Source organism: Trematomus bernacchii, unplaced genomic scaffold, assembly GCF_902827165.1.
Source record: "Trematomus bernacchii unplaced genomic scaffold, fTreBer1.1, whole genome shotgun sequence".
Taxonomy (NCBI): Eukaryota; Metazoa; Chordata; class Actinopteri; order Perciformes; family Nototheniidae; genus Trematomus; species Trematomus bernacchii.
Window position 1 is genome coordinate 15,171,372 of NW_022987689.1, and position 24,453 is coordinate 15,195,824.

The 24,453-nt window shown below is 39.8% G+C and overlaps 3 protein-coding genes across 6 annotated transcripts; 1 reads left to right on the forward strand and 2 right to left on the reverse strand.

The window, feature by feature from the left end:
• Positions 1 to 2,357: 2,357 nt before the first annotated feature.
• czib (CXXC motif containing zinc binding protein) lies at positions 2,358 to 5,718 on the reverse strand. 2 transcript variants are annotated; one of them, XM_034137852.1, is made up of 8 exons: positions 5,645 to 5,718; positions 5,471 to 5,554; positions 5,190 to 5,246; positions 5,033 to 5,114; positions 4,907 to 4,938; positions 4,514 to 4,591; positions 2,907 to 2,972; positions 2,358 to 2,652 (listed from the first exon to the last, which is right to left on the reverse strand). In XM_034137852.1, the coding sequence occupies exons 1-8, from the start codon at positions 5,648 to 5,650 to the stop codon at positions 2,575 to 2,577; spliced, it is 483 nt and encodes a 160-aa protein (XP_033993743.1). In that variant the 5' UTR covers positions 5,651 to 5,718; the 3' UTR covers positions 2,358 to 2,574. The 2 variants fall into 2 exon arrangements, with proteins under 2 accessions (XP_033993743.1, XP_033993744.1); XM_034137853.1 differs by having other exon boundaries at positions 2,601 to 2,707; positions 5,645 to 5,701.
• Positions 5,719 to 6,707: 989 nt separating this feature from the next.
• On the reverse strand, positions 6,708 to 12,894 carry uck2b (uridine-cytidine kinase 2b). Its single transcript, XM_034137716.1, has 7 exons — positions 12,764 to 12,894; positions 10,287 to 10,446; positions 9,549 to 9,645; positions 9,014 to 9,156; positions 8,824 to 8,921; positions 8,376 to 8,424; positions 6,708 to 7,656 (listed from the first exon to the last, which is right to left on the reverse strand). The coding sequence occupies exons 1-7, from the start codon at positions 12,866 to 12,868 to the stop codon at positions 7,520 to 7,522; spliced, it is 789 nt and encodes a 262-aa protein (XP_033993607.1). The 5' UTR covers positions 12,869 to 12,894; the 3' UTR covers positions 6,708 to 7,519.
• On the forward strand, positions 11,535 to 24,452 carry aldh9a1b (aldehyde dehydrogenase 9 family, member A1b). 3 transcript variants are annotated; one of them, XM_034137713.1, is made up of 12 exons: positions 11,535 to 11,896; positions 13,497 to 13,713; positions 14,675 to 14,820; positions 15,382 to 15,511; positions 17,201 to 17,335; positions 18,714 to 18,910; positions 19,768 to 19,908; positions 19,990 to 20,178; positions 20,255 to 20,342; positions 21,887 to 22,028; positions 22,485 to 22,597; positions 23,290 to 24,452. In XM_034137713.1, exons 2-12 carry the CDS (start codon positions 13,536 to 13,538, stop codon positions 23,382 to 23,384), a joined length of 1,554 nt encoding a protein of 517 aa, XP_033993604.1. In that variant the 5' UTR covers positions 11,535 to 11,896; positions 13,497 to 13,535; the 3' UTR covers positions 23,385 to 24,452. The 3 variants fall into 3 exon arrangements, with proteins under 3 accessions (XP_033993604.1, XP_033993603.1, XP_033993605.1); XM_034137712.1 differs by lacking the exon at positions 11,535 to 11,896 and adding an exon at positions 13,182 to 13,273; XM_034137714.1 differs by lacking the exon at positions 11,535 to 11,896 and adding an exon at positions 13,251 to 13,269.
• The last annotated feature ends 1 nt before the right edge of the window (position 24,453 follows it).

The following is a 24,453-nucleotide window of genomic DNA, read 5'->3' on the forward strand; positions in this document are numbered from 1 at the left end:
CAAAGTTGTATTGCCATATAATGTACACAACTACGGTGTAGTTATGTAATCTATGAAAAACTTAGATCGCATGTTCCTCAACAGTGCAATTTACAAGACATAAAAACAAATATATAAAAAAACATATAACAAACAAATAAAATAAAAATAGTGCAACTTCAGGTGTTATATAGTTGTATGGCCTGTGGGATGAAACTGTCTCGGAGTCTGGTGGTTTTAGTCCTGATGCTGCGGTACCGCCTGCCAGACGGCAGCAGACTGAACAGTTTGTGGCTGGGATAATGGGGGTCTTTGTAATCCTGAGGGCTTTCTTCCTGAGCCGCTGGGAGTAAAGGTCCTCCATGGATGGCAGCTCCGTCCTGGTGATGTGCTGTGCAGTTTTCACCACCCTCTGTAAAGCCTTACGATTGAGGGCGGTAAAGCTGCCGTACCAGGCCGAGGGGCTCCAGTATTGAGGATCAGGGTGGAGGATGTGATGTTTCCCACCCGCACAGCCTGGGGTCTGCCCGTCAGGTAGATCAGGATCAGGTTAACAATCATCTTCTGTTCTTTCTTATCAGCTCAAGTCGTGCATTTTCACAATTTGGGATGTAAATCATTCATTTTGATCAGTCTTAATTTAAAGACATTTCAGTTTCTTCAGCCTTTTTATGATGTTCTGGGCTTTTTTTGTGTCTTGTATATTGGTTTAATACACCTACTGATAATTAAAGTGGACCTATCATGCTATATTTGAATAATATATTGTAGGGCCATACCTATATAAGGTATATTTATACGTTTTCTTTTTCAAAATACCAAACAGATCATGCATTTTAGCCATGCCTCATTTCACTCTATTTTGCTCTCCTCCACCCCTGTCTTTGCATGCACTGCAGCTGACCACGCCCCCCTGCAAAGGAGGGGGCCGAGTTACGAGCCATTTTACCATGCTGTTACCATGCCACGGCAACCTCTCATTCCCCTGATAGGTGGAGAGTTGGCCATATAGGCGGAGCTCCTCCGTCCTGACATCAGATAAATGTTCGACACTTGGTGAGTATTCCCTTGGTGAGTTCCCTGGAACACCGGGGACACATATTCATGTATAAAAGACGTACAAAAGTGCATTTTGCATGATAGGTCCCCTTTAACCTGTTAAGCCCTGAGCCTGTTTTTCAGGTCTCAGGCTCGAAAATGACATTCCCAGAACAAATGACCATATCTTCCCTTCTAAAAGGGTTAAATTAATAATCTTTGTTCTCAAAGTAATGATAAACCTGTGAGTTGGATGTAGAAAAGTCAGAATCAAAATAGATGTTTTTTATTTTAAAGAAAATTCAGATATTACATTGTAAAAAACTGTAAATTATAGTGTCCGTCCAAAAATTCTTTTTTACTTATAGTGAAAACTACCCTTGGATGATGGTAAGGTAGACTAAAAGCTTTAAGAATCCAAAGTACAACATATAATAAGTACCCTGTATCAAGATTGATGCAAAACAAGTGACATTTGACCTTTTTAGAGAGGTTTAGCCAAAAACACTCCACCTCTGAGGTGATTTGGGTGGAAATGTTTTTTTTTTTCCTATCTCTGGAACCCATTGGTCGATTTTGATGGTTGACACCTCTTTCTGACCGTTAGAGCCAATAGAATCGAAGGGGGAGTCCCCCACACACACTCATTGTGAAACAAAAAGGTGGGGGCTTTGCGCATGTAATTTTGCATTAGAGTGAAGCTACAGTCTAGCCCTGACATCTAGAAACGTAAAAGCATGGATTATCCGTTTTATTGCTCATGGATTATCAGAAATCATTTCAAAGGGACACAGACACATTGGATTAACCTATGGATTAACTTCAGCAGCGTTTTTATCGTTTTAATGCCATTGAAGACCACTTTGGAGAGACTACAGAGCCAAGGTAAGAATGTTAGCATTTTTAGCTACCTAGCGTCACCTGTTTTGATGTCTGTTTTTGTTTATAACGTCGCAAATTCGTATAATTCAGTGATAATGAGGGTACCCATCGATTCTGTGTCACCTCACGATGTGAATCGATGTCATGGATGTGGAGAAAAGATAAATAATAAGGTTTTGCGAGTGATTTTCGGTGCAGTAATCTGTTAGCATTTTTCGCTCGTTGCTAATTCAGAGGCTCAGTGTTAGCATTGTGGGTTTTCTTTTGAAAATAATAAAAAATGATCAGTTAGATGAGTTTCTTCCCGTTACATGGATATAAAACATTCATAGTTTATTAAATGAACATGCCCTCAGACACTGTTTCCTGCAAGATGTTGCGGCAGTGCCCCGGTACCGGGGTCTCTCGGGCTTAACAGGTTAAACGTGACACTCACATTTGCAAAGAAAAAGCTTAACTCAAAATGTACACCTTTCAGTTTTATTGAGGCAGTGAAAAAAACATGTCGATTAATCCAAAATGTGTATGGACACGCTGTGGTATCATTCCACAGCCTTTAATGTTCATCATCAATCCAACCTCAGCATATGAAGCATCCTTGATGCTAGCAATTGGCCTGAGGATATTTGGCTGTAGTGTTCAAACTCCCCCTCTGAGGCTTCGCGCATGATGACATCAACACTTGATGAACTGATGTGTGACTTCATATATTCCCACCGACTCGTTGACTTTCTCATCGTAGTCTGTCCAGTCCTGAAATTCACGCAAGTATTTTAAAAGTAGCAGGGATGAAAGAGGCCTTCACAATCTGTAAATACAGTTGGCAAAATTAAAAGTAATTTTCAGACAGAAGCAGGAGTGGAATACATTAAAAAGTCAGTAACTAAATAAGTACTGAAAGATATCCAACAATGCAGTACCGTGGTTAATATGTAGTTTTAAGTCTAATGTTCTCTTAGAATAAACAAAATCGACAATCACTGAGGAACGCGTTGTTCCCTCCTTACTTTTTCTAGCAGGTTGACTTCCGGAAACTTTGTTCCAGACTCTGCCCCCTGTGCTGCGAAGCCAGCCTGGAGTGGGTTTCATAGAAATCGAGAAGAGTCACATGACATTAGTTCAGTTCATGGATTGTGTTACCTTAAAGTGGACCTATCATGCTATATTTGAATAATATAGTGTAGGACCATACCTATATAAGGCATATTTATACTTTTTTTTTTTCAAAATACCAAACAGATCATGCATTTTAGCCATGCCTCATTTTGCTCAATTTGACATTTTTTAGATCTGTTTTTAGCAAGGGTTGATTCTGTGAGCAACAGCACCATCTAGAGGCCTGGCATATGTACTACAACGTCTCCAGCGCTTTCGAACGGCAATGCCGTGGTTGTCTCCTCCTGATTGGTGGAGTTGGCCCAATAGCCGTAGCGCCACTGTCCTGAAGTCAGGAAAGTGTTCAAATCTGGATCAGTTTTTATCAGATCCGTTGCAGCCCCTTTTTTAGAGATTTGGGTATGGAGGAAAATAGAGAGGGTTGTGTTTTCTGACACTTGGTGAGTTCCCTGGAACACCGGGGACACATATTCATGTATAAAAGACGTACAAAAGTGCATTTTGCATGATAGGTCCCCTTTAACATGACTGTTTTTAAATGCCATTTTCTTAATGTCTTTCATTTTTTGTAAAGCACTTTGAATTGCCTTGTGTTGAAAGGTGCTATATAAATAAACTTGCCTTGCCTAAGTAAACTCTCTGACTCTGGAAACATATCCTTTTCTTTCCCAAAGCAAATATGTTGACATAGCAGAGAGCACGAATGAGTATCTAATAACATTATTCCATTTCAACCAATTTAGGTTGCATATTGCATATTACCAGGGCCAATTAAACAGGTGTAAATAAGCAAATCAATGATGGGGTTTTGGGGTCCTGACATTGTGTATGCTAACTCACTGTCATGGACACTTGAATGTAACTTTATTGAAGGGATAGTTCAGATGTTTTGAAGTGGGGTTACTTAGTCATATTCAATGTATTTCCTACAATACATAGCAGTCAGGACTTCCTCTGTAAATAGAAAAAGACTGGAGTTACACTGCTGTGGATCAAGGCAGTTGAAGTGCTTTACCCCTTTACCTTGCTGTCAGATATCCCTTTCCAAAGGGGAACTCAAACCATTATTTCCATCTAAGGTTTCGCCAAATCCACCGACTCCATTGACAAAAACAGTCATTTTACCTGGCATAACACAAGGGAACCTGGTCTACCGCTGCTTCAATCAGTGAGTTTGTGTCTGTGACTTTGTTGAATCTAAATGACAAAAAGTAGCATAATTACACAAATAAACAACTAATGGATGCAAGTTAAAGCAATCCAAAACATTTAAATATAGCGTACATTTAAACTCGTATTGATATTTTTTAGGTGACCCTTCCTTTTAGTTGTTTATTTTTTGCTGCTGCTTCTGTCAACAGCAGTATGTCGCTTGGCTTCCATACTATAACTGATTATGTACGGGGACATTATACCACCAAACTTCAAAATATCTGACCTATCCCTTTTATCTTATTGGTAATCTGTGCTTGTTTTCTTCTGTGAAAATGTGTCTTACTTGAGGTTGGAAGTCAATGGGCTCCAGACCTCGACATTCAAACTGCACCATCGTCTTGAATCTTTCGCTGTTCTCTGCCTTTAACCCAGCAAACAAAAAAAGAAAACCACACAGCTGAAAGAAAAAGCACTCACCAATGTATGTGACAAATGTCCTGCATGTGTTTAGAGTAATGATATGATCTTAAGGAGTGACTTTACTTTAAGAACTGCAGAAAGGAAAACAAAAGGTTACAAAACTTACAGAAAAAAAGGAATTGGTTCAAAATTTTGTTTGTCTTAAAACAAAAGGCAGGTACCCATAGGAACATGGAAACAGGGTTTGCTTGTAATCCTTCTGTCTTTTTACAGATTTTTTTATTTGAGAATTTTCAAGCATGAGATGTTTGCTTACATTATACGGTGTGATTGTATCTCCAAGGATATCTGTAAGGAAAAGAAACAGTTTACAAGTTATACTTCCACCAGAGATTTTACGTCAGAAAAAATATATGTCACATAGTGTGTGAGTTTCTCATACCAATTGAATTTTCCCTGTAACAGAGTTTACATTTCTGCACCATACTGGCACTGCCTCTTCCTCCTTTTAGTGGCACACTCTCCTGAGGAATAACAAAAAAAACAGGTTGAATACGTGTGCAAAGTTTGCCACACTAAAGGTTAACAAATGTACTTACCACTTGGGTTATATACTGCCATTTATCTGGGATCTCTCCGCAGTTTCCACACTTCAGCTGTAACACATACTGTACTGGTTAGTAGTGAATAGTGACAACAAAACGAAATAAACATTTGTCATGTAAATGCGTTCCCATATTTAGTTGTCACGTAGGGTGAAAATGCAATACGTTTACAAAAAGCAGGATAAAGTGTACAACATTCGCGAAAACAGAGAGGAAAATAAAATACTTAATAATACTATACTAAAGTCGCATGCTAGCTTTGACAGCCATCCTACCTTTAGAAACCACCGGAAGTCGTCACCTAATGGTTTCACATTGGTGACATTCTCCAAAGTGGCTTTGAACTGGAGTCCAAATTTCTGTAATGAGAGACAAATAGTTTGAAATTCACCAATATTAGCTAAATTGTTTAATTGTTTACATCTGAAGCATGCTACGGTGACACATACCACCATCTTGGATCTCCCCTACTGCCGTCTTCAGGTACCCCTCGTAAATTCTGGCTTCTGAGTCATAAAGGAAGGAGTTTATTTTTTTGATTGTGTTGGCTTTTGGGATGAATACATGACAAAGTAGTGAGTGAAAATAGTAACGTGTCGACGGCTGTTTTGTTCTAGAAGTCGAGTAGCATAGCGTTGCCTTGGCAAAAATGTAGCAGAAAAAGAATATAGAAACGTTCACCGTTCTTACATTACGTGCAATTTATTTATTTGTATTAGAATAACTTATTTGTCATTTAATACCGCATACAGTACGTCAACCATGAGTTTTTGCTAAGCCTAGCTTGTCGGGTATGTATTGTTTTCTGGTTTTTAGTTATATGGGACGATAACCACCATCCAAATACTCACATATCCGTCAGCACTTAAAGGGACCTTTACTCTAATAGCCTATTGCGCCCTCTAGTGGACACTGGCGCTCAATTACCTACTTATTGCTGTCATTGCAACATACTGTATTTCAATATGATTTCAATAAGAATTGTCCTTTGTTCGCATTTACACCAGTGATGCGTTCACACGTGTATGAAAATCTCATCAACGCATCTGATACAAAATAATCCCACGTTTCAGACAAGGAAATTCGGCTGCATCAGTTTATTGAACACCAAGCAATCTGTCACAATTCATCAAAAAAAACGTGACAATGCAACAGCCATACAGTACAAATCTCATGGTACAAATCAGTCATTCAATTACACCATACACAACAAATACAGCACATGGAATACAAAATTGATTCAACAGTTTTTTTTATTTATTGTATCTTTAACTTAAAGAATGGAAACTGGCCCCTACTGTGGATACTTGCTGTACATATTAACCTGAGGCAATGCGGTAGGTCTTGGTGGTTAATGGCCATACACTGGGGAATACTAATATAGCTGTGGCATCGAACACCTTTGTCTGGCATTTTAATATCATGATGGTATTCCTAACCGGAGTATATATTTCATATCATAATCTTGCAGGCTTTTTTTTGCCATGTGAATGCTAGAAAAACCAGCAAAAAATAGGGACTTTATAGAGAAATTCACATATCTACATTTTTGTAATAGTTAATTTAACCTCACACATTTTTGTTTGCTTTCTTTTGATTGGGATATATATCAATATTTTCATTAAGAGTGTAACAATACCCGCAACACTAGACTGGGTTAATACAGTAGTCAGCTGATCCTTCCAGCCTTAGGCTTTATTGGTCTGGTGGTCACATTAATCCGCACGTGAGAATCAGTACTAAAAAAATCATGTAGTGTGTAGTCAGTGATGGACACTTGAATGACACATCTTTAACACTGAAGGAAAGGCTTGGAAAGACACCCATAGATTGTCAGTACAAATACACATTGCAATCCTGGTTTTCTTCAAATCCTTATCGTTTGGAACACACCCAAACATTTATCAGACTCCCGCTGGCATTACGGCTTCAAGTTTTATCAGTCATTACAAAAAAAAAGGAAAAAAAGGGGGGTTCCCCTCTTTTATTCATTAGCGGCATGAAACTCCATGGAGCAGCGGGGGATACATAAAAAACAAAAAGCAATCTGGGAGGAAAAATGCATGAGGTCATTTAAACCCATCACAACAACTTATTTTAAACCTCCTGAAAAAAATGATCAACAATTACAATGAAGGTAACCAATAACATGAGTAGTCATTATTATAATAATAATAATAATAATAATAATAATAATAATAAAAGGCATTTCAATTATTTTTGCATTTCTTTTTTTTCCCCTCTTAAATACAGTGATGCCGACAGGCATTATTTACAGGCAGCTCCCACACCCCTCTCCGCCCCGTGAGAGAGGTGCCACGAGGTCAATGAGGCCGGCTGCTGGACTCCGAGGTCCGCCGCTGACGGGGGGCAACGTGGCCGTTCGTGCAGCCGTTGTGGCGCTTGCTTGGTCCGCCGTTCATAATGTCTTGGATGTGCTGTACTATCAAGTTGATGGCGACTGCAGGGAATGAGGAAGAGAGATATGGTTAGAAATCTTGAAAAATGTCCTCAACCGATTCATCACAATGGACAGTTATAAAGAATATATAAAAATTGAGGCAGGATGACCTGGAAGTAAGCATCGCTACTTTGACACAAAAAGAGGGATTTTTTTTATGTTTTCCCCAAATATAGCAGAAATTAAAGCCTCTTGAAAACTCACGATTACAATACTGGCACGTTTAGTTCAGCAGGATAATCTGCACATATTAACGCCACTGTTATGATATTGAAGCGTTAATGCAATCGCCATAAGTAAATAGCTTGCGTAAGGCTATATACAAACTACACTACACTTGTTAGCAATTCCCGCTTTGAAGACGCGTAAAAACGTCAGCCATTCTCGAGTCAGGTATTTTCTGACGTATTGTATGCTGTAGAATAACTTGTAAATTTTCCCTTGATATGAGGAAAGCCGGAAGTTCTAAATCGCCGACTCATTTCCGGGTTTAAGGACTCATTCCTGCACCACTCTATAGCAGCTAATGTAGCCTCCAAATCACCAGATTTACCCCATCATTTTTAAACTCGTCTTTAAACACAACTGATGTTTATTTAACTCTACACGGTTGTAAACTGACTTTGATGTGCTAAATCTGTGGAAATCCTCTTATCCACCAATAGGAGCCTGATCAACACGAAGGCAGTGTCTATGTACTGTATAATACAAATCCATACCAAGGTTATCTGCTCCTCGTGGAATAATCACATCTGCATACTTCTTTGTCTGTGAGAAATAGAGAAAGAGTTATTGAAGGGAGAAATGCATTTTTAACATTTAGGAGTCATTTATTTATCAACAAGTAGTTGTTCATTAATAACACAAAATATATATACAAACATTTTTGATAGAATTCGTATAGAATCGGGACACTTGAATTATATTTATTTAAGCAATCAGTGCTCCCTGGTGGACTAACAACGTATTTTGACATTTTCTTAATTACCTCAAACACATCTTTGGCTTTTCTGTGCTGTCATTTCTTGTTTTACATGGGATGAAATACATTAAAACCAACATAAAACTTGAAGCTAATATTGGCTAGTAATGTTTGGCATCCCAGTGTATCAGTTAGGCTCTACTCCAAAAACTAAAGGGCGCTTGTAAGGCCGGCACATCACTTACTGGTAAACAGAACTCCTCAAAGGCTGGTTTCACAAAAGTGATGTACTGAGCCAGCACCTGCTCCAGCTCCCTGCCACGCTCACTGATGTCTCGGAGAACTGAAACAGAGAATATCACACACAAATATGAATACAAGCCATTCAATGCAATAACTAAACAGGAAGGAGGGGCTCTTCTCAAAACTACACACCTCTGCGAGAGAGCCGTGTGTCTGGATCCGTGTCGACAAACAGCTTCATCTGGAACAGATCTCTGATCTCCTGAGAGTAGAACATGAGGATGCCCTCGAACAGCACCACATCAGCCGGGTACACCGTGATGAACTCCTCTTTCCTGGAACAACACAAACATGGAAGAGATTCCCTCATGTCCGTCAGCGACTACACTTGGACTGGTGCCAACAAGTTACATAATTACCCCACTGGTATAATAATTGAAGCGTTAATGCAATCGCCATAAGTAAATAGCTAGCGTAAGGCTATATACAAACTACATGATGGTCGCATGACTTCACGTCAGCAACGCTAAGCTAAAGGTGGCTAATGTTCAGCGTGATTCATTTTAGTAGTCTTATTCAAGCTTTTGTTAGCCACAGACCTTATTTCAATTCAAAACAAGGGAAGTCAGTAGTGCTAAAGGCTAACTAATTCCCGGGTTTTAAACACAACACACACCACAAAGTTATTCAGGAGCCAGTTCTTGTATATCTTCAGTGAGGTGCTTACCTGGAATGATGAACAAAGTCATACAATGGGATCTGGACCGTCTCCCCCTGCAGGATCTTCCTGAGTGTTTGCATTATGAGCTCACTGTCAAAGGCATCTGAGAAAAAAGAAAAGACAAACTATCAGCTTGGATGTTCATAAGGTCATATTACTGAGCCCTAGTTAAACCGGCCTTGTGTGCGCCTATGGACATGTGCGATCCCGCGTTGCATGTTTAGTAAGCGAGGAATCCATTTCCTGTAACAGGTGTTGGGTTCAGTCTGTGAGCCGTACAGCAGCTGTCTCGGAGAAAGGCCTGCTGACTGCTGGGATTTAAAACCAGCTGAGAAAGGAAGCAGGAGCGTGAGGGGGCAAAGTTGGGCACCAAAAATGGAGTCAGTGCATCTGCCAAAAACACGCTGGAAGAAATGCTGCTGAACACAAGCCCAATTGCTTGTATGAATAAGCAATTAAATGTCACCGTGGCCTCATTTAAAAAAGAATCCGTTACGCTTAAACAGCCTCAGCTGTTACTTATTGCACAAATGATTGCATTTACATACAAAACTAATTTGGTAGAAGTCTGAAAATGTCAATACTTAACCCACTCTCCGTATCTGGTCTCAAATTGTTTAAAAAGTACTTGAGGCAACTGCAAACTGTGATAAGGAGAGCAAACATGTGCATGCTGCGGGCCGGTGGAGGTGATATACTGAGTCTAGAGAAGTGCATTAGCTGCTTCACCATATGTGGGCATACCTGGGTGATCGAAGTTGAACTGGCCCTTCAGTGCCTTTGCCTTCTGCTCCGGGGTCAGCACCTTGTAAAAGCTGTCCTGGCTGAGGATGGCCACCTGCCTCTGGTGATGGTCGATCTTGTTCTGGCCCAGCAGCTCCATGATCTTCTCACATACCGACGACTGCGGAAACAAATAACGATAAGTGAAATGCCCCAAAGTGACCACCCCATGTTTGGCCCCGCTGACCTACACAACTAAATGTATCTCATACCCAGTGCTGACTGGGCAGATACACGGGGCTCTGTTGTCTTTGTCTCCGTTAAAATACAATGAATTTGGACGCAGCCACTTTAGAGCTGGGTGGTTGTTTTATTTGCAACAATTTCACAGGACGTGGCATCAAAGGGTCAATTCTCTGACTGATAATCAGTCCATATTTAATCTTGATCCAATAGAGTTGTGCAGTGATGGCGTATTTTAGTAGGGCGACTCAAAAAGTTAGCATTGCTAGGGCTACCTCGACAAAAAGCAATGGGATTTTCCATTGGATTTCAGAATATTGCCGAAAATCGGTTGCAAACAATCCATGATACTTAGACTTCATACAATACCTTAGACGTTTGTTTATCTGGACACTATCCACATATAAACTACTTTTATGATTTTTTTTAGGCCCTGCATCACGGTTGCATGACTTCATGTCACCACTCCTAAGCTAAAAGGCGGACTCTTGTTCAGCTTGGTGTTTAAAGGTCTCATTTAGCCACGTGTTAGCTATCGCTCATGTGGAAAAGGCTTACTTATTTCCAGGTTCTGGGACTCATTCCTGCACCACTAAGGCCATAACTGTAATTAAGAAGATGTCATAAACATCAAATAATTGCTTTCATTTTAGCAAAGTCACTTTATAGCTGGTCATTTATTTTACATGGCACTTTTTTTAAAGGAAAATGTAAATGTTCAATACCGATGGAACACAAATAAATGCTTTTCTGTGATAACTGAGAAAGGCATAAGCAGAGGGCGAATGAAAGTGCTGAATCTGCATTGCTGCCCTCCTCTCTTTCCAGGCATACTGTGCTGGAGTCTGCTTACAGACCAGGAAGCACAAGCTGGCATCGTCTAATCAATGAGCTGTCATCTTACCAAGTAAGGCTGGTCCTGTCTGGCGTCATATCCCTACAGTCACTCCTTCCTCCAGTCCCTTGTGTGGGGCTATCAGGAAGTATATATATATATATATATATATATATATATATATACACACACACACACAGTCTATGGGAAGCACAACACAGGCCCGCTGCCAGCGTGCTGGTATCTGGGACAAAGTTGGGAGGCGGGGCTATAGCCCCTCTTGTCTCATTCTATAATGTAGGCTACCTAGATCTCTCACAGTAAGACCCGTTACAGCCACTAACAGTCGGGATAAGACACTTTAGTTTCTGTTGCGGTTTGGTTTTGTCAAGCTTATCAATTCAACTGGTGTCCTTTGATAACACGAGGTCCCTTTTTCACCGCTGTCAGGCCAGAAATACTCCACCCGGTTCATAACAAAGGAAAACAATGACGTCTTCGATAACATCCACGTCTGTGTTCTCACTGGAACAAGAAGGACGTCAGTGCTACCGTAAGTTCAGCACTACTGCGCAAATCACCATTTAACGGCAAAATAAAATTAACTTGCTCTTTAAAATAATGGTGAATTTATAAAGAAGTTGATCTTGAATAATTACATTTTACAGAACTCAAATCGACGGTTCAAAGTCAGATTTTCTGTATACGGTTAGAGTATACAAGACAAAGGACGTGGGCGCATTGGCGAGAAATGTTTAGAGATGGCATTTCCCGCTAGCGCCTGTGTTATGATTCATTACACTAACATCTATAACGGTGTTACACGTAAGCAGTTATTCCAGGTCACTTGAACTTAAAAACACACTTAACGCTACAAGCTGTACATGTATCTGATAAATGGTACACAGTGTTATCATAAAGATGTCCTCGACATTCATTAGTGTGGTTCAAAATGTGTACGAACAGTTCTAACAGCATGGACAATTTCCCAATTTGGGATCAATAAAGTACGATCTATCTATCTATCTATCTATGGAGAATAGGGCTAGCAGTAGCTATTGTTTCACGTTAGCACAACCAGTAATGCTAGAATGTGATGGAATTCAGCTAATGTTAGACAGCTAAGTGGGCTAACAGTGTTTCTACGTAGTTTAAATTGACCGCCCACCCAGTACAAAAGGGAAAATGAACAAACACGAAATAAATTAAAGCAGCCGGTTTACAGCCATGAGTGCAAGAGGTACAAGCACACGATGGCTAAATAGAGGAGAGACCTGTCAATCAAATCTCAACGTCGCGTTGCTTTAGCCACGCGGCCAACTAGCCACCGGCTGCCGGCTAACCTCTGGCTGTGATTTAGCTCAAAACTGAACCCTGACAATTCTCAAAAACCGTCAATTTAGCTAGCTAGGATGCCAACCTTGCCACTGGCGGTGCCTCCAGATACACCGATGAGAAAAGGTTGTCGGATAACGTCGGTTTTCTCGCCACGGTCCCTAAGATGTGTTTCACTGTCCCCGGCCATGCTTGCAGTGTACAGTCAGAGCTGCTGTGCTCGAAGATCATTGAAGTAGAGCTCCTCCCACAGCATCAACATTCACTTTATTTATCCGCTTTTTCGTTTCTAAGTTAATTTATTTACATGTATTTTTTATTTAAAGGGTCAACTGTGATCTACGTTGTTTATATTCGACTTAAAATATACATTTATAGACATTATCTGCATTTTTCTTTTTTGTGATTGGCAGTGAAAATAACCAATCGTCTCTTACGCTTTGACGTCCGCCAGCCCCCATCAACCAATGGCACTCCCAGCAACGGTCGTATTAGTTGCTCCGCCCCCTTGTAGCTCATCAGAAAAATAACGAACTTTACATAAACCGTTATTTAGATACATAAACTTAAAGTACGCGTGGGAAGAAGCCTGTAGGTAAGTTTGACAATCCTTACATATATTCGTGAAACGTTGTGAATGACAAACAATACAAAACGAGAAAAAAGTAGCTTGCTTGTTACAGAATCACTTGCTGAAGCGAATGTTTAACTAGGCTACTGAAGTAAAACTGCTTTTGACGTTTCCCAATGTAGTCGGGTTTGCTTTAGATAAGGGAAATGTCTGCATAGCATTTACACACAGAATGTATATGTTTCAGTTATCGGCTAAACTTGGAGCAACAGAGCCATTTTTGAGCATGCTCCATAGGCTCGCTACGTCTCTGCGGCGGCCGGCTGTCCCTCCCTTCGCAGCCGCTGTACGGTGCCTTTCTTCGGGATCAGTGGACATCAAGGTCCCGCTAAACTTCTGGGCAGGGAAACGACGGACGAGCCAAGAGAAATGCAACAAGGAAAATGTTTACGAACCTGCAACAGGTGAGACACACAATTATTTGATATTCAGATCAAAAGTACACTAGTGTGATTATTAACATGCCTATTCTTAAAAAGCCACACATGGCACCTTTGTTGTGCAACCAGTTGAATGGTCCCTGACCCTGAGCAGTGTCAGTGGAGCAGATAAAAAGTTCCCACTTCCTGGCTATTAAACATAACTTCCTTATTACACAGCAGAGACTTGTTGATTTAAATGCTACTTAAAATGGGTTTCTCTGTCAACCTGTCAGCCACATTCAGCTGGATCATTTCCTTCTTAGCTTGTTTAGGACAACAAACCTCAAAATAAGGAAAGGTACTGATTGATTGTCAGCCTTTTATTGCACTAACTTCAAGTCTTTGTTTTTAAAAACCTAGTTATAGATTAGTTTAGATTAGATATACTTTATTGATCCTAAATTGGAACTTGTTTTGTCGCAGCAGCATGTTTACAATGCATTGCAAATACCTTTAAGAAATAAGCAAAAAGGACAACATTAAGATCCAAAATAAACATAATCAGTTACTATATACATATCAACAGTAGAAATATAAATATCTATAGAGTATCTGTATAAAACCCAATTTAAAACCAACTGAATAAGTTAGAATTCACTGTAAAAAGTGCTCTGCTAGAATGCTCTGTCTGGCTGGGTTCCTTGTTTTAATTCAGATTTCGTGACTCCATTTGAGCACAGCTTGTGTGCAGCCCACTCATCAGGCGGAATGGTGCTCCTTATTTTGCCTCTCATTGGAAAAGACAGTGTAAAAACTAAGCTGTATTCTCAGTGCGTTACATCCTGTGGTGTCCAGGCCTAAACTTAATTTCCTTATGTATTGAAGGATGGCTGAACCAGTGCATACTATGTGAACAAGTCATGGCCTAACAAAGTAGAAAATGCTATTTTATTTATAACCTGTGTACTTAACTGTTATTACCATCACGTGTCTCACTTTGCAGGGCGAGTCCTGTGCCCTTTGGAGCCGTGTGGTGCGGCGGATGTCAATCAGGCTGTGGAGGCTGCCAAGTCTGCCTTTGGTCATTGGAGCAAAATGTCTGGGATGGAGAGGGCGAAGATCATGATAGAAGCTGCTCACATCATTGAGGTGTTTTTCTTAATTTATTTTCTCCAAATTATTATTATTCAGTCTCTGCTACTAGAATATGTACATTTGCCCAGATGACATAAGAACTGTTGCAGAGAAGGGCTGCATAATGAATTAACATTTTATCGTAATCGCCATATGGACTAGTGCAATATTCAAGTCGCAGGAAGGAGAATATCTGTTATTATATATATATTATTTATTTAATGCAGTATTTTTTTATTGCAGAGATATCCCGGCCTATGAATAGTATTCTATCAGACTTAATAAAACATTTATTTGCTACAGATCCTCTTACAAAATCACATTTTACTCATTTTTTTAAATGAAAAGACTGCAAAAATGTAGTTCCTCCCATACCTGCAATTAGTTATTTTTTTAAATCATGCAGCCCTAACAGAGAGTATTTTGACTGTAGGTCAAATTTGGTTCCCTAAAAGGTCACAGAGTGCTTGTACTTGATGAAGAAAGAGTGGCCTGTTTTGTAACTCCAGTTATGGATCTGAGCTGTTTGATTACACAAACACGATGTGTAACACTTACCCTGGATTTCATGCACAGCGCAGGAGAGAGGAGATAGCTGAAATTGAAGTAGTCAACAACGGAAAGTCCATCACAGAGGCTCGTCTGGATGTGGATTCGGCCAGACTGTGTATAGAGTACTATGCAGCGCTGGCCACCACTCTGGCAGGTTGGTACAATACAACTCGCTCATTACTTACGTGTTTTCCCACTTTCGATCAGAATCAGGTTTTTTTGCCCAGTATGTTTACTCGTGTAAGTAATTTACATTGGTGTAAACACAATATAGTCCAGTTGCCAGCTTAGTGAACAAGGAAATGTTGAGTACACCAAAGTTTTATGATAGAAATGTATATTACGGTTCCCCAGCACATAGAAACTGCTGGATGTTAACCTGCATATGTTGGGAAATTTGCACAGTTAGCATAAGTTGCGTTAATTGAAATGAATGGCATTATAGCCTATGTAAACAATGACTACCATGAGTAGTGTTGCGAGCATTGGATATAGAGAGCACAAGATACAAATTATTATCTCTACTGTGGACAACCTTTCTTCGAATCAATAGGCAATCTTTCCAATACAAATTATCCAGAGTCCTCTAAATCTTTAAATCCAACCCAAAAAGGCTATAATAGTAATTCCTGCTTATAAATTCAACTTATGCCTATTGTTTAAATTGCCCAACATATGCAAGTTAGCATCTGGCAGTTTCTATGTGCTGGGGACCCGTACTATATACTTCTCTCATAAAACCGTTGGGATCTCAACATTTCCGGGTTCACAACAGGACTCTGTGAGCTGGCAGCTAGACTAATAGGAGGAATTAAGTTGAAAAATAATTATAAAAAATAAATGTTTACAAGAAATATAAATATACAAAAATGAAAGGACAATAAGAATAGGAACATTTACTCTTAGAATCAAAATATGTGCCGTATATCAGTTTACAAAGTGGAGGGTCTCGAGACCAATATAGTAGCTAATAAACAGAAAGACACTTTACTCAATATCTAACTATATAATCACTTAGTGGAAAGCCACCAATAAGATGTTGCTTTACCAGGGTTTTTAGCAGTTTAACTTAAAAATGTAGTGAGAAATATTGTGATTAAACTGAAAATGAAATAAAGCGATATGATTTAAGAAACATTAAGCTCAAATTATATCGATTGGGTAAAAAAAATCAAAATATTTTAGGTTTATTGGTGTAATATATCACTACCAAAAAAAAGGAGAGATCATAAATATTTGTAAAAAAAATTCCACAGAGTTCGAACAGACATGAAATTGTAGGAGATGTTAATACTTCACAATATACTCCCTGTTGTTATTGTCTATTACACTTTAATAACAAGAACATGATATATTGTACTCAATCAAATCACATTCAACCAAGCTCTTCCTCGCAGGTCTATTGTTAATCACCTCAATTTAGTTTCTGTGAAGTAGTGTAAGAGAACTTGAGGTTATTCCCACATCTAAAGATTTTAAGGTTATGGCCATTCCTACAAAGTTCTCTAAACATTTATTCTGTATGTTTTTTTATCTCCGTACTTCTGAAACATAATATCTGACCCCAACAAAAATAGTCAATAAAAACTGGAATTCAACTGAAACATAATCAAAATGTTAGCACAACAATACAAATCAAAAATATAAAACTACTGACACCGTTACTGTGATATGACTCAGATCTATTTAAACATTTATTTATCTACTCAACCTGAACCCTGAGAAGTACTGCTGTCATATTGTATGTGTTGGTAAGAGAAAATGCTTAGGCAACACATTCCAATGTACGCTGCACCTTTGAAACGTGAATCCTAAAAATGTCACCTATATTCCGTGTCTCAAGGCCAGCATGTGCAGTTGCCTGGGGGATCGTTCGCCTACACCCGCAGGGAGCCTCTGGGCGTCTGCGTCGGCATCGGGGCCTGGAACTATCCTTTCCAGATCGCTGCCTGGAAATCTGCTCCAGCCCTGGCCTGTGGTAACGGAGACTATTAAAGCTCTTGTACAATAACCATAACAATTAGCTTTAGCACAACATATGTACACCATTCCTTCTGTAAGGTCAACTATGTCTGTTTGTTATTTAGCCTAACGTTAGCTTTTTACTTCTGCCAGTTGCATTTACGCTACAAAAATCATAAGCGTGGTGTTAATATGTGAAGAAGATCCAAAAGCCTTTTTGTGTTTGGATAAACCTACAAGTTAAAACATTATAAAGTACTTTATACATTGGACCAAACATCTTCTACACATTGCATACAATCCTTCTTGAATTCTGTGCTATTGGATAAATATTGGAAATGTTTTTCTGTAATTGGTAGTGTTTTTCTTTTTAGATGTGGCTTATTGGACAAACACTGCTATAACTCACTCATTCAAACATACTCTGCTATTTAAGCCACAGTTACATGTCAGGTTAGGTACTGTATGCTAGTTGCACGGAGCAATCCTGAAAAAGGTTCTGGCACTTCACCTATGGATGGCACTACAGCAGGGTCACATTTTAGACATTTTTGTTGGATTACATTTTGGAATTTGCCATTTTGTTTAAGTTTTGGACAGTTTTCAGTGAGTTTTTCCTTGTTGAGTTATAGATTTTCAGAATGGTTTAGTTTGATATATAACAAGTCTTATTTTGTTGTTGTTAGGGCTATGTATAATGTGTTTACATAGTTGGAAAACTGTGAGAAACCACATTAATTCCCTTTCTCTACCACACTCAGTTGTTTAACATTAGACCTGAGCTGAAATGTTAAATGACATTTGATCTGCTATAATATTTAAATCACATTCTTGTTATTTTATTCTACAAGACGAGACTGCATGTGAAAAACAACAGTGGGTAGTTGTGTAGTATCGTAGTATCGCAGCATTTCTGATGAATGTCAAGAATCCTGGGGCTTTTTCATAGAGCTTCGTTGTACAAAGAGTTGTTCTCACTGACGAGGTTCTACGAAATGTCCCCTTACAGTGAAGACTACATCCTGGTAAAGATAAGCCTTATTTATAAAGCATCTCAAACCTCTATGGCATGCTGCAAACAAACAACCCTTTTGGACCTTACACCACCTCTCGTTTTTTTTAATAAATCAAAATATATCACCAGCCGTGGCTGTGTTAAAGAAGTGGGCGTAACCTTTTGTCAGCAGACATTTCAGGAAGCAAAGCTGCACAGGACACAGCGCCACCAATGGCCTTGACAAATATTTATTTTTAACATGTCTAAATTGATATAACTTTATATAAAATATATGTGCATGCATATGTGAAGAAGTATGTTTGATTGGATTTGTTCTCAATATCACAGTCGCTGCCTTTTCTCATTGTTCAAATCTTGTGTCTGTCATCTAAAACAGGCAACTCCATGGTGTTCAAGCCCTCCCCGGTGACCCCTGTGACGGCGGTCCTGCTGGCAGAGATCTACGCCATGGCCGGAGCTCCAGAGGGGCTGTACAACGTGGTGCAGGGCGGCCAGGAGACCGGCAGCCTGCTCTGCCACCACCCTGATGTAGCTAAGGTGTCCTTCACCGGGAGCGTGCCCACAGGAAAGAAGGTCAGTGTTTTATACACGGTGGAACTGAAAGTCCTACTATTATCTTTCATGTCTCCGTCTTCATTTTATCTAGCCTGTTCTAAATCAATCCTTAGACTGATTAAAGAGCTCTATTGTGGTTTTTTGGGGTTTCCCTTTCCTGTAGTGTGTTCTATAGGTTATTGTGCATGTAAATGGTCTGCTAAAATCCAACAGTTTCTCTCCCCACACTCCCCCCCCCCCCCCCTGCCTGAAATGCCTCCATTGGACTCCTTTGTTTACTTCTGTAACATAGGAACATCCCTACGTAACACTCAGGCTAGCGCTCCAACACAGTGTACGTGGGACATCTCTAAGTGGTTGACTAATCACAACAGAGCCGGTCAGCTAACCAATCAGAGCAGACTGGGCTCTGGTTTCAGACAGAGGGTGAAAAGAGGTGCTGCAGGACGGACAGTATGAGAAAAATAAAGAGCTTTTTGAACATTAAAGCATGGAGACATGTCCGAGTAGAGGCACAGAGGACAAATATGATCCTGAAAATGAGCAGAATAGGCCCCTCTAAGTTTTGTTTAGCTTGTAATGTTCCTGTACGATACATGACCTCTCCAAATCCCGATGTGTTAGTAATATATATTGTACATTTTTTATGTTTAGCGTCCCCTACTTTAAGCCTTGGATAGTTTATCGGGGTGTCATTTCACATATCTCCATTATGTCTTATTTTTGCACTTTTTTAAACAGTTTGACAATAAAATGAATTTAATTGTCAACTTTGTATTGCTTTTATTAGCATGATATATTGAATAAAAACATCCTGGTACATACAGGTAATAAATGGGAATATTAATTGTTTGTATTATCATTCGATAACACAGATTATGGAGATGGCATCCAAGGGAGTAAAGCACGTGACTCTGGAGCTGGGGGGGAAATCTCCTCTGCTCATCTTTCAGGACAGTGATGTGGAGAACGCTGTGAAGGGAGCGCTCATGGCCAACTTCCTGTCTCAAGGCCAGGTAAATAGTGTGTTTGAATGTTGTATATTCATGTCCAATCTGCGCATGGAAGCATACTTGATTTAATGAAATGTATCACAGGTCTGCAGCAACGGTACGCGGGTGTTTGTTCATAAGGACATTCTGCCAGAGTTTGTGGAGGAGGTGGTGAAGAGGACGCGGGCGATCGAGATAGGAGACCCGCTGTTGGAGAGCACCAGGATGGGAGCCCTGGTCAGCAGGTCACACCTGGAGAGAGTCCTGTCCTTTGTTGACCAGGCAAAGAAAGAGGTAAGGCTTGTCCTCATAGGCTCGTGTGAAGCGAGTACAATTTTGATATCCTTGACGTTAATCGTACCGTTTCCAGGGAGCTACGGTGCTGTGCGGAGGTGAACCCTTTGTCCCATCAGATTCTAAACTCAGAGGAGGATACTACATGACTCCATGTGTATTGGGTAAGACTTCTGTAAATTCCTCCATGATGTAATGCATTCAGAAGATCTCTGAAAGTGTGGCGCACTATTTTACTACTCTCCCAATTTTGGAGATGTAATTAAAAGTATGTTGTCAGGAGTCAAAGGGGATTCATCACTATCTGAATGCAGTTTAGGTGACATCAGTGTTTGTGCTTTCTTCAGAGGTGGGAGTAGAACTCAGACCTTTTACTTAAGTAAAAGTAGAAGTACAAGAGTGTAGGAATACTCTATTACAAGTAAAAGTCCTGCAATTAAAATCTTACTTCAGTAAAAGTACAAAAGTATTAGCATCAAGATACTCAAGGTACCAAAAGTAAAAGTCCTCATTATGCAGATTGGCCCATTTTAGAATAATATATATTATATATAAAAGTTTTGATTATAATTGTTGATGCATTAATGTGTTTTTAAAGCTGGTAAAGGTGCAGCTGGGGTGAATTTTACCCCAGGTGTAACTCAGGTCTTATTTAATATAATGTGCATGCCCTCTCTAATAGTGGTTTAGTTTTTTTTCTCCATCTTCTCTTTTGCTGTAACAATGTACATTTCCCCTCTGTGGGACGAACAAAGGTATTCTGATTCTGATACTTAAAGGTCCCATGTCATGCTTTTCTGGTTATTACCCATCCCCTTGTGTGTTATGTAGCTTTTTCTGCATGTAAACGGTCTGCAAAGTCACAAACCCTCAAAGTACACCCTGTAGCGAGTAAAACTCTAACACAGAAAAGACCTGTCTATGCTGCCCCAGAAAGGCTCGTTGGAGATTTTTCTTTTTCCATTTGTTTCTTCCTGGTCATAGTGACGTAACGCTGCGGAGCTACACGGATTGGTCCAAATGGACCAATCTGCGGAGCTCCGCACACACACACACACACTCACTCAGCCTTATCTTTTCTCAGCCGCGGTGCTGCGCGGAGCTCCACACACACACACACACTCGGAGCTCAGGCTGTGAGTGTGTGTGTGCTCAGGCTGAGCTCTGTGATGTCTCGCTGTCTCGCAGACCCCACGCAGCAACCAGGAAACGATACCAGTAATCCAACTCACACTGTCAGCTCCTCGAGCCTCAAAGGGCGGAGCAGCGAGCCCCGCAACGTCCCGCCAACACGGCACCCAGACCCCACACAGCATTCTCATCTGTTTGTCCTTACTGGTGTCATTTCCTAGTTGCTAACGCCATTGTAACACATAATCACTGATGTTCCGCTGTAACGGTGGTGGACTCATCAGAACAGAGTGGGCGAGCTGACCAATCAGAGCACAGTGGGCTCACAGGGAGGGGGGGGGCAGGAGCTCCAACAAGCCGTTTAGGACAGAGAGTGAATACACATACTATACAGAGATGCTGTATGAGAAACCAATGTGATTTTGGAACATTGAACATTGTAAATCTATTCTAGTAGACCTCAACAATGGAATTATGATCAGTAGAAATGGCCATGACATGGGACCTTTAAGTACAGTACTTGAATAAATGTACTTAGTTACTTTACACCATTAGCTTTCTCTTTGTCCCCGTTAAGGTAACTGCACGGATGAGATGACCTGTGTGAAGGAGGAGATCTTCGGTCCTGTCATGTCCGTGTTGTCTTTTGAAAGTGAAGAGGAGGTGCTGCTGAGAGCCAACGACACCGACTTGGGACTGGCTGCAGGAGTTTTCACCAGGTGGGTGTGGTGACACATTCAGGGCAATCTCGCAGGCTAGTAAATTAGATTTTTGAAAAAGTGGTGTTGGTGAAGTATGAGCCACATCTTTTGAGATTTTATTTTAGGCAAAACAGAATTATCCTATAACAAATGTGTTAAATACAATACAGTAACATCTCATCATATTATTGCAATATATTTGCAGACGTATCGATCATAGGTCAAAACACTTTAAAAAAAAAAAGACAGCAGTGTAGCGCTGTAGTTCCCATCCCATCTTTTCTTTAAAAAAAAAATTAAATGGTTATTATCTTTAACTTTTCTGAACAATTAAGGTCGAAAGAAGCAATATTAGGAGTTAAGGGACAAAAAAGTAAAATTGAACTATTGATAGACCACAAAGGCTTGGGTAAATAGTGGTTAAAATAGGTATTGTTTTGAACCTTTAGATTTTGTTTCTTTATGTTCCTGTAGTGATGTGAAGCGAGCCCATCGTGTGGTGGAACACCTGAAGGCTGGTTCCTGTTTCATCAACAACTACAACATCACCCCTGTGGAGGTGCCCTTCGGAGGCTTCAAAATGTCAGGTACAGACTGTAGGCTGTGTAGAGTGTTGCAGTGATGACCTGTTTTTGTAGTCAAATCAGGAAGTTAGCATCGCAGGAGCTCCCTCGACAAAAGCAATGGGATTTAATATTGGAATTCTCAAATACTGCAGAAACTAAGCTATGTGGCAAACACACGTTTATGATACTTACACCATTTGTTCAGCAGGAAACTCTTCACATTTTAACACCGTTTTGTGATTTTTTTTAAGCATGCAACGTTCTGCTATAAACAAACAACAACACAATCAGAAGGCTGCGCATCACCACCGCTAAGCTAATGTTCAGCGTGATGATGTTTGGTCCTATTTAGTCACTTATAAGCCACCGTTGTTTTTATGACTCATAAAAGCTTCAGAGATTTACAAATGGGCTATGTATTGATATATTTCATATCATAAAACAAGATGTTAACCACGGAACCTATTTCAGGAGTCAAACCAAAAGCAGGTTAAAAAAACGGTTTACTTTTAGGTTGATGGGGTAACCAAAGGTGGTAAAATGCTAACTCATTATCAGGTTTTAGGACCTTAGACTGTATACATAAAGGTTAGCACGCAATCACAGGCGATTTTGTTTTTATTGGTATAATTTCAGTGTATAAAAAAACCTTCTCTAAACAAGAGTCGTTAGCTGATTTGATCACTGTGGAGACTACTTCCTTTTCTTTACAGGCATAGGGCGGGAGAACGGTCAGGTGACAATTGAACACTACTCCCAGCTGAAGAGTGTGTATGTGGAGATGGGAGACGTGGACAGCCTCTTCTAGACAGAGACGCATGGAGAGGAAGGTGGAGCTGTAACTGCGACAGAAACTCAAAGTGTGGACCAGTACAAAGCTTCAGGGAAATACCATCAAAACTTTGTGCTCCTGAAAATGAGCCATTTCTATTTTTCTGAATGTCATTTTAATGTTAAACTGAGGGGAAAGGAACTACAAATAGGGAATAGGGAATGGGAAAGTGACATCATGAACTGCAAGTCCCTTTAAACTTTAAAGTAGCTGACTGTATACGGCAAGTGATGATAATTGCTGAACTACAGCATCACAAACCACTTAACGGGGAATATGATTTACAACATGAAATATCGCAGTATACGCACATACGTGTACTGGCAGATAAATGATGCATGATAAGTCGACATTTCGTTAGCATAACATTAGCTATCTTACCCCTGTCTGTGTGACTCTATAGTTGTCATTGAACCTGTAGGTTTGAAGGTCCAGTATCCCCCCGTTTGTGAACTTGACATGGGCCTCTACATTTTTGATATTTTAAAAATACAGACAGGTGTAGACACCAACTGTCTGTTTCTGCCTAAAGCTTCTCTTTGCCCCAGAATGCACCGCGGTTCCCATTCCCTATAGCGGAAATTTGACATTTACATCTAAAGCACATTTCAATTAACATCTGCTCCAAATGGATTAAACTATAGGTCCTCAGTATTTGCTGAACGATGAATTTTCCGCTTGTTGTGCATACATGTATTGATTTATATGATTTGCACCGTATGTATTCTTGCTAAAAATCCTCTTTAATCCGTATGCAGAATAATATTTCTACCGGAGAACAAATATGTTTACAAGTCAAGCTTTATTTCCTCAACAATCATAAATATATTTTTATACATGCAAAATACAATAATAAATTAAGCTACTTGAACAGGTATTGATTAATAGACTAGATTGTACACTTCAAATATGCCTTTTGTACAAAGTTGTGTAAATTAGAACTTTAATTATGTAAAGAAACTGTCCAACGCATTTTCATATGTAACCAATTGTAACATAACATTAAACAGCGTTAACATTGCAATAAAATGAAGAAATATGTTAT

Coding starts and splice junctions, on each gene's coding strand:
- aldh9a1b (XM_034137713.1), top strand. CDS start 13,536: ATGCTCCATAGGCTCGCTACGTCTCTGCGGCGGCCGGCTGTCCCTCCC. Junction 13,714..14,674: donor TGTTTACGAACCTGCAACAG/GTGAGACACACA, acceptor CTCACTTTGCAG/GGCGAGTCCTGTGCCCTTTG. Junction 20,343..21,886: donor CATGACTCCATGTGTATTGG/GTAAGACTTCTG, acceptor GTCCCCGTTAAG/GTAACTGCACGGATGAGATG.
- uck2b (XM_034137716.1), bottom strand. CDS start 12,868: ATGGCCGGGGACAGTGAAACACATCTTAGGGACCGTGGCGAGAAAACC. Junction 9,157..9,548: donor GACTTTGTTCATCATTCCAG/GTAAGCACCTCA, acceptor GTGTTGTTCCAG/GAAAGAGGAGTTCATCACGG. Junction 8,922..9,013: donor CACACGGCTCTCTCGCAGAG/GTGTGTAGTTTT, acceptor TCTCTGTTTCAG/TTCTCCGAGACATCAGTGAG.
- czib (XM_034137852.1), bottom strand. Junction 5,247..5,470: donor ACTTCCGGTGGTTTCTAAAG/GTAGGATGGCTG, acceptor TATGTGTTACAG/CTGAAGTGTGGAAACTGCGG. Junction 4,939..5,032: donor TTACAGGGAAAATTCAATTG/GTATGAGAAACT, acceptor TTTTCCTTACAG/ATATCCTTGGAGATACAATC.